At 43.9% G+C, this 11,858-nt stretch overlaps 1 protein-coding gene across 1 annotated transcript; it reads left to right on the forward strand.

The window, feature by feature from the left end:
- Nucleotides 1-3,062: 3,062 nt before the first annotated feature.
- Nucleotides 3,063-11,447, forward strand: Thoc3 (THO complex 3). The gene is made up of 6 exons (XM_008847338.3): nt 3,063-3,424; nt 4,084-4,240; nt 6,512-6,716; nt 8,311-8,472; nt 8,561-8,661; nt 10,755-11,447. Exons 1-6 carry the CDS (start codon nt 3,158-3,160, stop codon nt 10,916-10,918), a joined length of 1,056 nt encoding a protein of 351 aa, XP_008845560.1. The 5' UTR covers nt 3,063-3,157; the 3' UTR covers nt 10,919-11,447.
- The last annotated feature ends 411 nt before the right edge of the window (nt 11,448-11,858 follow it).

An 11,858-nucleotide genomic window follows, 5' to 3' on the forward strand; every position in this document is an offset into this window, starting at 1 on the left:
GGAGGGGGCGGGGGAGGAGGAGGAAGAGGAGGAGGAGGAGCCCCAATCCCAAACAATGAAGCATTTCTCTCTGAGTCCTTTAAAATCAGAGTCTGCCAGGGAGAGGGCTGTGGTCAGTTGAAGCTGGTGTTTCTTATATTTCCTACCATTTAGGTAGATGCTGAACTTGGACTTGTCAAATAGCAGTTGTCTAAAAGAGCTGTTTTCCTTTGATCAACTTCTACTCTTTGTAGAGTAGCATCCTCTGTTGACCAAGCTTAGCCTATGGAGATGGAGCAAGTACTTCTTCACTCTCAGATTCTCCAGTTTATGCACTCTGGGGGTGACTAATATTCTAGCCAAAGGCTGTATACCAATTTGTTGAGGGAGGAAAGAGAACTAAAATCTGTATAGAAAGGCCAGTGTTTATGCTTTCAAAACCCACTCAGTATTCAATACCTTACTTGAGGCATGAAGCCGTGGAGCTCAATTACTCAACTGGAATGTCAGAGTTCTTTGTTCTACCAGCAGTGACTCTCATGGCAGATAGGGGTTCAGAGGCTGATCCACTAGCTGACCTCAGGTTTGGGGCTATCACATTCCAGTCATCCTCAGATTACAGGGCTAGTTCCTAGTCACAGAGGTTAGGACTATCACCACCATGCCTTCACTTACTGAGTTGCATGCTGCCTGAATTTCTCAGCATGCCTATGTCTGGTCCTTTCCCTCTCCATAGTTGTCTCCTGTTGGGGGACCCTGCCACTAAGGTAGTAGTCCACCATGTCCAGACAGGTCTCTGAGCTGTGCTCAAAATGGAGGACTCCCTTTCTCAGCAGGGGCTTCCTACTCTCTGTCTGACCTTATTTGGAAAGTGTCTCCAAGCACAGATGACTGACCTTATTTGGAACATGACATTTGACATAGTTCCCTGCAAATGCTGCCTCTGGTTTTCCCCATATGATAATTAGCCATTGCACTATAGCCAGTCAGTCCCACCTCCCCTTTCTATATGATAGGGTCCTCCTACCACATGTAAATAAAGCAGACTATGAACACCTATCAGGTAAAACTTTGGCTGCCGTCCTCACCCTATATATTCTCTACAACTCCCTGACTTCTGTTGTCCTGACCGTGTTCATCGCTTCTGCTCCCTTTGTTCTTGTGGATGGGTGGCCACCAACCCACGAGGGAAGAGAGACCCACAGTCTCCAACCTTGGTTGTGGTTGGTTGACTACAGGATTCCTGATTTGTGGTTGTGTCTTATTGTCAGGTCCCCAGGGTATCTCAGTATTAATAAGTTCCCTCTCAAGAGAGTACCTGGCCACAGTCCTCAGAGACATGGGAAAACAACAAAATAGGCATCTTTTCCACTCCTGACCTATTATGTTAGAGGAGTTGTCTCATCACAACCCCCAACTGGACTCAAAGTTTGAGTACTAAGGGACTGTCCTGTGAGTAGGGCTGCTTGCTAAACTTTTGGATGAGGTTTTTGATTCCCATCCCTCTACAGAAGAGCCAAGGCTTGAGCTTGGCTCTTTTTCTTCCTTTTTGCTGTGTCACCCTTTTGTTTCTCCACACTTTTCAGCTGTTCAATCTGCCTGCCTGCCCTGTGATTTTCTTGATGTTCTTTCAATCTTTTAAAAAAATTTATTATTTTTATTTTCTGTGTATGAGTATTTTGCTTGCATGTATGTAAGTGCACCATATACATGCAATGCCTGCAGAGGTCAGAAGAGGGAGTCATATCCCCTGGAACTGGAGTTATGGACGGTTGTTAGCTGCACTGTGGATGCTGGGAATCGAACCTGAGTCCTCTGGAAGAACAGCAAGTGTTCTTAACCGCTGAGCCAGTTCTCCAACCCTATTCTTTCAATCTCTATCTTGACTCTTCATTCACCACATCACAAGAAGGCAGCTTCTAGGGTGTCATCTTGCCCGGGGCATCTAGTTTTATTTGCTTGTAGTACCTTGTTTGGCTTTGGCATAAAAATAATTCTGGGCTCATAGGGAGACAGGTCAAAGGGTACCCAAATCTTTCTATGAGTATTAGGCCAGAGTTCTACCTGCCTTTGTTTCCTGAATGCTAGGATTAAATGTATGCATCATCACAACCACCTTTTGACTCAGGGTCTCTCACTAACCTGGGACTTGCCAAGTAGGTTAAGCTGGCTGGCCAGTGAGTACTAGGGATCTTCCTGTCTGCCTTCCCAGTGCTGGAATTACAAGTTTGTGCCACCATAAAGGGCTAGGACATTTTCATACTCCTATCCCTCGCCCCCCCACGTCCTGCGTTCACAGCTCTTCTCCAGCACCTTGGCTCATGCTGGCAATTCATTACCGGTTCTTTTCCAGCTAGACATCTGGTTTAAGGGAGATACGAGAAGTGGGAGAATGGGAGAACCTGAGGTGAGTGTGTGTGTGTGTGCGCGCGCGCGCGCGCGCATCGGCATGCGCAAATAGACATTTTACTTTCACTATGTATATAGTCTTTTTGAGACAGGGTCTTCCTGCAGCCCCAGTTGGCCTGGAACTCTCTATGTAGCCCAGGCTGGTCTTGAACTCACAGAGATCTGTCTGCCTCTGCCTCCCCAGCGCTGGGATTAAAGGCGTGCGCCACCACGCCAGGCTCACTGTATATATATTTTTTAATGCATTTACAATCATGCTTATGCAGTCTTTTAAAAAAACAAGATTTAAAGTTAAAAAGAAACAAAACCCCAAACGAAACAAAACACCCAAATCAACAAACCCAGACTTCTACTCCGCTCCTTCTACTTCATCCCACAGCCAACCTTTCTCCTGGGACAAGCGCTTGTTATAAATGACCTTTGCTATACGGAGGGAAGAGGGCCTTGGAGAAACAACTGTAGAAGAAAGGTATTTTACTGCTGGATAAACTGGAGGCTTAACCTTGGTTCTCTTCGAATAAACGAGAATCCCAAGACGCAGGTAAGAAGACCATAAAAAAAGGCTGGAATCTTCCAATACACAGCAAACTTACGGACTATTTGAAAAGGCAAAGGCAAAGGCGCGCTGCATGCCGGGATTTGCAGTCCTTTCCGAGGCTGTACGGTGCGCCTGCGCGGAGCGACGCTGGCCTTCTTCCCGTAACCTGCGCGCCCGGCGGCGGCGCCTGGACCCGTTCAGCCTCTGCTACTAGCGCGCGGTCCTTCAGTCATGGCGGCGCCCACAGCTTCCCTCGGACCCTCGACACTCGGCCAAACGAGCCCGGGCTCGATGGCGCCCTGGTGTTTGGTGAGCAGCGGCCCTTCGCGCTACGTGCTAGGCATGCAGGAGCTGTTCCGAGGTCACAGCAAGACGCGTGAGTTCCCGGCGCACAGTGCCAAGGTGCACTCGGTGGCCTGGAGCTGCGACGGGCGGCGCTTGGCCTCGGGGTCCTTCGACAAGACTGCTAGCGTGTTCTTGCTGGAGAAGGACCGGCTGGTGAGCTGGGGTCGGGCGCTGGCGAGGAAGAGGGGCAGTGGTGTGATGAAGGAGGGCGGAAGAGTCAAGAGTCACCTGTCGGGGGCGGTAGTGAGGCAGTGTGGTGCGGGCAAGAAGAGTTGGGATGGGGGGGAGTGGGATGGGGCCCTGGAGGTAGGAACAGGTGAAGAGAGGCCGCCTGGTGGTGAGCGCCTGGTGGTGAGCGGAGTGTGAAGGGCCGAAGGGCGTGGTAGTAAAGAGGGGGTGATGGGGGCTGCGGGCCAGGAGAGGTTGAAGACTGATGAGCTGAGATGATGGGCGGGCAGGGGTGGTGTGGCAAGGAGTGGCTAGGGGTAGGTAGATGGAGTAGTGGAGTCACTAGGGTGGTGAGGAGGCTTTCTTTAAGTGATAGCGCCTCCTTTGGGAAGGGACAGGTGGATTGAGATGGTGGTAGAGCAAAAGAGGAAAGCAAGAGAGAAGGGACGCCAGGGAGGGCAAGAGTAAGTGCTGATGCTGAAGCTCAGAGCAGTTCAGTGACTGAAGAGGGGAGAAGAGAGAGTTTTGGGGGAAAGGACTGGATTCTTTTGGATTATCCAGATCTTTGCTGATCTCAGGTATTCATTTGAATAGAGTTAAGTTGCACCTCTATGGAATGACATCTGGATTCTTGTTCTTTTAAGGTCAAAGAAAACAACTATCGCGGACATGGAGATAGTGTGGATCAGCTTTGTTGGCATCCAAGCAATCCTGACCTCTTTGTCACTGCATCTGGAGATAAAACCATCCGTATCTGGGATGTGAGGACTACAAAATGCATTGCCACTGTGAACACTAAAGGTAACTTCAGAGAAGGGGCATTAGGAAAAAAAGCTAGTGTGTGTTCTTCAGCAACTACATACTACATGTGTTCTTTGTACCTAATGCTCTACCAAGAGGATAATCAGAATGGAATGTGTGTGTTTGCCTCTGGGAGACAGAATTTGAGCACTCTTCTGACAGAGTATAGTTGGTGAGGAGGGGGAGCGGTCCTAAGATGGAACAGCATTTACAAATGCATGGAGAATTGGGGAAATTCTGGTATTTTAGAATGGGTGAATCTTGGATATCTTTGTGGTTTGGAAGAGAGAGTCAGTTGTGCATTACATTTAAGGACTGTGTTCTTACATTATCCTGTAAATCTTGAGTTCATTTATCAGCTTTGACTTGAGGATGTCATTGATTATGCCGTATAACCAGAGTACAACAAAATCCTTGATGTGCATTCTGATATATTTTAAAATGTACTGTAGATATGAAAATGTGAAAAAAATTGGCATTTTGGAGTGGGTAAAGTTGAAAATTATAGTTTATGTGTTCAGTGTGGACCACTCCTGAGCTTTGTTGATATGTACCTGGAAGTGAAATGGTAGTGCTTTCCCCAGGTGATACATGAGTGATTTAGTGGTAGCCGGATGAACATTAAGCAGGAGTTATGTATATATTTTAATCCCTAACAAAAAAGATTTAGCTCAGAATTGTTGCTTCATTAAAGCTAAATTTATTTAAGTAAAATGATGAGTCAGTTTAAAGAAAGGCCTTGAATTAAGTATAATTGGTAACAGAATAAAAATTGGGAAGGGGCTTGAGAAATACTGGTGTAAGAGAATTAGATCTGGGGCTGGAGAGATGGCTCAGAGGTTAAGAACACTGGTTGTTCTTGCAGGACACCCGGGTTCGAATCCCAGCACCCACATGGCAGCTAACAACTGTAACTCCAGTCTCAGGGGATCTGACAGCCTCTTCTGACCTCCGTGGGTATTGCACGACATGGGTGCACTTACCTATGTGCAGGCAATACACACATACACATAAAATAAAAATAATAAATAAAATTAAAAAAAGAGGAGAGAATAAGATCTTAAGTGGCCCAGATGGGAAAATGTGTATGTGAATGTTTAGCCTCATAGTTAATATTTCCTTAGTGGTAGTTTCCATCCATTGATTTGGTCCTGAATGAATGAAGCTCTGAAGATAGCTCTGGTCTTTTTTTTTTTTTTCAATAATTTATTGAGAATTTCATACAGGGATATAAGATGTTTGATCAAATCCATGCCCACTCCCTCCCCTCCAACCCTTTCCATATCTCCCCATCACTTTTTTCTGATAACTTCATCTCTTCCTCTTCCTCCTCCTCTTCCTTCTTCTTCCTCCTTTTTTATGGGCCTTTTTGCTACTCTGAAGAGGTAGCCCTAAAATCTTTTAAGGATTAGATAAGAGCTCCCAAATACTTTGAACATTTTTGGCCTTTGGAACAGAGTATGTTGCTAAGAGGCCCAAGGACATTGTGACTTTTAGCTAAGAAGCTGGCTACTTTTCTTTGGGGTCTTTTTATACTAACTGCCTAGCCAATTCCTACCTCCTGTTTTTATCTCACCATCCTCTGAAGGGGTTACCCAGCTTGCGGATAGGGAATTGGGATGCAGACTGCTCTGGCTTCTTCGATGTTGAACAGGGATGCAGGGTGAGGCAATTGGGGTACCCCATCGGTGGGTCTATCTAAAAGACTCCCAAATTGCATAACTCTTATCTGTAGGGGGAAAAGAAAGTCCTTGACTGGTGAATAGGAGATGTGAAGGAGAAGTAAAGGCAGGAGTAATTAGCATTATAAGTTCCAGACAGGGAACTAGAAAAAAGTCAGAATAGGGCAAATTTCAAATGTTCATATGAGAGTCCATTGCAATTTCTTGGCAAGAGCTTCCAAAAGCATCCCTCTATTGGGTTCCTCCTCATTTTTCTTTTGTCTGCCAAGGCTGGACTCTAGAGTGATGGATTCAGGATTCTTTCAGACATTTTGATAGCAGTTGGAGTGGTTAGAATTCGTGTCAGTTCCTCTCAAAGGCTTCATCATATGGAGGCAGGATCCGAGCTCTCTCAGGCAGTCCCCCTGGGTTCTCAGCCCCTATGCCAGAGGGAGGCAAGAAACAGGCACTCTCTGTTGAGACCACAGTACACAGATGGAAGTTGGAACCTGCCCTCTCAGGCTGTCTCCTGGTCTTTCTAGGATAGCAAAATAAACTTCTGGAGGATGATGGGCGGACATGACCTTGCTGATTATATCTGGGTTCCCAGGGGAGAACATTAATATCTGTTGGAGTCCTGATGGGCAGACCATTGCTGTGGGCAACAAGGACGATGTTGTGACCTTTATTGATGCCAAGACACACCGTTCCAAGGCAGAGGAGCAGTTCAAGTTTGAGGTCAACGAAATCTCCTGGAACAATGATAATAACATGTTCTTCCTGACCAATGGCAATGGCTGTATCAACATTCTCAGGTGAGGATCTTCTGCCTTCTGGGATCATGTCTTTGCACAGGGTGCTGCTGTGTCAAATACAGAATGAGTTAGGTGTGAACTTATCCTGAAGGGCTTGAAAGAGAAATAGTAATAAAAACAATCCTAGCTTCTTGTAGGCACATTTGAGTGAGGTACTTTAGATTTTACTGAGTTCTCACTGAAATGCCAGGGGGTTGATTGTATCCTTCTATTTGACTGACAAGGAACTGAGGTTCAGAAAGGCTCAGCTAATTATCAACTAGTGGGCCCAAGGACTTTGTGTACATGGAATTGTGGCTAGCTCACATCCTTGAAGCTGCAGCTTAAGTATCACTTTCCCTCCAGGCTTAAAAGAGGGTTATAGTCTATAGTATATGCTGTAAGTGTATACTATACTAGTTAGTATATAGTGTATACTAGCTATAAGAAGCATTTCTCAATCCTGTGTCATAATGTGTATTTTATTTGTCTCTATTTCCCATTACAAACTCCATGATGGAAGGGACTGTGATTTGTTTTGTTTTCTATCAAATTGGTAATGCCTATCCTACTGTTAGAATATCAGGATCTTAGTACATATTTGTTCTCTAAATAAATGAAAATGTGGAGCTAAAATTCATAGCCATAAGAGTCTTATTTTTAAAAAAATATTTTATTATTTTTATTTTATGTGTATGAGTGTATTGCATGATTGTAGGTAGGTGCCCCATATTATGCAATACCTGCGGAGGTCAGAAGAGATCCCCTGGAATTGGAGTTATGGACAGTTGTTAGCTACCACATGAGGGTTGGGTATCAAACCTGGGTCCGCTGGGAGAACACTAAGTGTCTTAACCACTAAGCCATCTCTCCACCCCACACTGTTCTTATTACACTGCCAGTGAGTAATGCAAAGTAGAGGGACATAAGCTCTGTTGTAGAGATGATAGTCAAGAGTGTGCTGTGGAATCTTGTTAAAAACATACCATAATGGGGCTGGAGAGATGGCTCAGCAGTTAAGAACATTGACTACTCTTGCAGAGGACCCGGGTTTGAGTCCCAGCACCCACATGGTGGCTACAAACCGTCCTTAACTCCAGTCCCAGGGGAATCCAATGCCCTCTTCTGACCTCTGTGGCATTGCACAACACGGGTGCACTCACATACATGCAGGCAATATACTCATACACATAAAAAAATAATAAATAAATGAAAAAAAAATCTCGTGTTGGCTGTGGAGATTGAAGGAGTTGCATACTTAGAAAACTTGTAGGTACATTAGCGTGCTTATTTGTGTTCTTTGTGTCTGATAGTTTTGCTAGGTGTAAAAATCCTTGATTAATTTCTTGCTTTTCTTTTGGCATAAAGTAGTGCTTGTCAGAATGTGATAATGTAATTTTCTGTAAAGTTCAGTAACTTAACTCATTTGTCTTAGTGTTAAAGGATTTAGAGTCATGTTCTTAGGCATGTGTTTACTTTTTTTGGTAACAACTTGAGGAAAAAAAATTAATTTCAGGGAAGCTTCTTGAATTAGTTTTTCTATTATTGTTTACTTTCCTTCAGTGTTTCAGCACCACAGTCCTTCGTATTGATGGCTGTCTGTCTTGTTTCTCAGCTATCCTGAACTGAAGCCTGTGCAGTCCATCAACGCCCATCCTTCTAACTGCATCTGTATCAAGTTTGACCCCATGGGGAAGTACTTTGCCACAGGCAGTGCAGATGCTTTGGTCAGCCTCTGGGATGTGGATGAGTTAGTGTGTGTGCGCTGCTTTTCCAGGTAAGAGGCTGCCAGCACTTCCCTTGTTGGATAAATTAGCTTTATTTCATCTTGGGTAATTTTGATGTTTCTGTATCCTCTATGGTAGACTGGATTGGCCTGTGAGGACCCTCAGTTTCAGCCATGATGGAAAAATGCTTGCATCGGCATCAGAGGATCATTTTATTGACATAGCTGAAGTAGAGACAGGTAAGTTAATGTGAATCTTCTGTCTTTGATGCTTGGCCTCAGGCCTTTTGTCCAGTGTTTTCAGCTCTGCACACTGCTATTGCATCAGCATTACCAGAAAAGGGTTTGTTTCACTGAGACAAGTTTGATTATATTATGACTGTTAGTTTCAGGTAATGATGGCACAAAGGGACAGAAAAAAATGGTAGGTTTGAAGGAAAGTGATGTAGGAAAATACTTTGCATTTTATTAACCTTTAATTCTTCCACTGTAAAAAGTATGTTCGAGACATGGTCTCACTATGTAGCCCTGTCTGTCCTGGAACACTATGTAGACCAGGCTGGCTTCAAATTCAGAGATCTTCTTGCCTCTGCCTTCTGAGTCCTGGGATTGAAGGCAAATACCACCATACCCAGCTAAAAAGTATTTTAAGGATAGAGAAGAGGAACAAAAGAGTATCACCTACAAACAAGACAAAATAAAACTGAGAAGATACTGTGATGGTTCTGCCTTGTTTATGCATAAACTTCTAAATAACTGGGGTTGGTGTGATGGCTCTGTGGGGAAAAGCACTATGGTGTGAATTACCCCTCCTCCAATAATAGAATAAATGTGGGATAACTTAGGGAATTATAAAAAGCTTTGCTTTAAAAACGACAAAAGAAATGTTGAAAATAGAAAAATGGGAGGACAATATTCATTGAAGAAAGAATTTCCTTAGATTTATTTTTAAATATACTTTATTGCTCTTATTCTTAGTGATGCTCTTTTTTAAAAAAAAAATTATTATTTTTATTTTACGTGTATGAGTGTTATGCCTGCATGTAGGTAAGTGTACCCATGTTGTGCAATGCCCATGGAGGACAGAAGAAGCTGTCAGATCCCCTGGAACTGGAGTTATTAGCTGCCATGTGGGTGCTGGGATTTGAACCTGGGTCTTCTGCAAGAACATTCAGTGTTCTTAACCACTGATCCAGCCCCAGTGATTCTCTTTAAATTAAAAAAAAAAAAAAAAATTATTATGCTGGGTCCTGTAAGGTCATTTTCACACAAGTATATAATGTACTTGGAGCATATGCGCTCCCAACACCCCCATGCTCCTTTCTGGCACCTGCCATTAGTTTCCTGTGTTCCCCAGACAGTTTTGCTTCTACTTTGATGTCATCTGCACACAGATGATTTTATGTATAAAATATAGGGCTCACAAATCAGAGAAAACATGCAATATTTGTCTAACAAGTTCTGCTTAATCATCTCCAGTTTATGTCTCAGTTTGTTTTCCTGTTCTTGTGATAAAATGCCCTTACAAATCACCTTAAGGGAGAGAGGGCTTTTTGGACTCACAGTTGCAGGTTACAGTTCATCATGGTGGAGCCTGAGGGATCTGGTCACATTACATCCAAGTTACATCAAGGAGAGAGCAATGAATAAGACCCTTGCTAGTGCTTACCTCCACTTCTTTCATTCAGTCCCTGGAATAGAGTTAATTAAGCATTTCACTCACACACACACACACACACACGTATACATATTCATGTATACATTTTAATAGTATTGTGATATAATTTGCACACCATATAGTCAGCCAGTTAGATGTACAGCATTTGTGTAGCCTGCAGTCCTGCATGTTTATATTAGTACCACACTAAGTCTTAATACAACATGAAGAAAATAATTGAGCAGAGCTAAAGGAATAGCAGCTTTGGGAAAACTGCATATTTTCGACAAATTAGAAAAGTAAACTTTTGGGAAAAAATTACTTGCAAGGCTTTGTGATTTAGTAGGTCTGTTTCTTTGGAGACAAACTGACTTCATTTACTGTCTGCTGTGGGTGCCACTTTATTAAGACACTAGCTTTCTCTTTCTCAAAAAATTCTCTGCCGTACTGGGCTATCATTGGCATTCAGTAAAGGATAAGCCACATACTTAAGGGTACTGAGCAAATGCTAGCTGTTAATTGTTTTTCCATGGAGTATAGGCCCTGAGGTTAACCTGCCGGCATTCAGACCCTACTGTGCCACCTGCTCGTGCCTGACCTCTCTATGCCTTTGTGTTTCCTGTGAGTGTTTAGTGCATGTGCTACGTATTAACATTCTTCATATTGATCTCTATAGGAGACAAGCTATGGGAAGTGCAGTGTGAGTCCCCGACCTTCACCGTGGCTTGGCACCCCAAAAGGCCTTTGCTGGCATTTGCCTGTGATGACAAAGATGGAAAATATGACAGCAGTCGGGAAGCTGGAACTGTGAAGCTGTTTGGATTGCCCAATGACTCCTGAGAGGGGGTCTTGACATGAGGAGGAGGCCTGGCAGAGCCCTTGCTTTGGACAGTTTGGTCTAGTCTCTTGGACTTTGTGGGCACCCTAAATTTTATAAAATTGTATAAATTTCAAAAGTCTTTGGTCAGGCTGCCCACCCCTTATCCCCCATTGTGGTGCTGGGGATTGAACCCACCTTGTACATGGTAAGCAAGTGCTCTACCTCTGAGCTACATCCCCAGCCTCCTTCATGGTTTTTGTTTTTGGTGTGTGTATGTCTGTGTCCCGTCATCCAGTGACCAGTTCGGTTTACTAATGAGGACTCTGCAAGTATGGGTCATGACTACGGCATAGCACGTCCTCTGGGAGCCACTTGTTTTCTGGATTTTAGATATGTGGTACAATTTATTGCAAACGATGATGCTTGCCCAATACCTTGGGAGGGTAGATAGGGATGGAGGGCTTTTTTTTTTTAAGTCATGAAGAACATTTATATATATAGAATTTTGAGAACTGAACATATAATAAAACTGGCTTTTTTATTATGAGACTTCTGAAGCTTAAAATTGCTATTTTAAAAAATTTATTATTTTTTGTGTATGAGTGTATTGCCTGCATGTATGTAAGTGTGCCCATGTCATGCAATACCCATGGAAGTCAGAAGAGGGCATTGGATCCCCTGGAACTGGAGTTACCTATGGTTGTGAGCCACCATGTGAGTGCTGGAAACCAAACCCAGGTCTTCTACAAGAGGAGCCCAGTGCTGAGCCATCTTTCTAGCCCTGATGTTGCTATTATTACAGGATTACAGGGAGATACTACAGTTTTGTTTTGTTTTTGAGACAGGTCTCCCTGTAGCCCCAGCTGTCCTAGAACTCACTATGTAGACCAGGCTGGCCTTGAACTCACAGAGATCTGCCTGCCTCTGCCTCCTGAGTGCTGGGATTAAAGGCCTGTGACA

The sequence above is a fragment of the Nannospalax galili genome, unplaced genomic scaffold (genome assembly GCF_000622305.1).
Source record: "Nannospalax galili isolate Female #2095 unplaced genomic scaffold, S.galili_v1.0 scaffold762, whole genome shotgun sequence".
Classification (NCBI taxonomy): Eukaryota; Metazoa; Chordata; class Mammalia; order Rodentia; family Spalacidae; genus Nannospalax; species Nannospalax galili.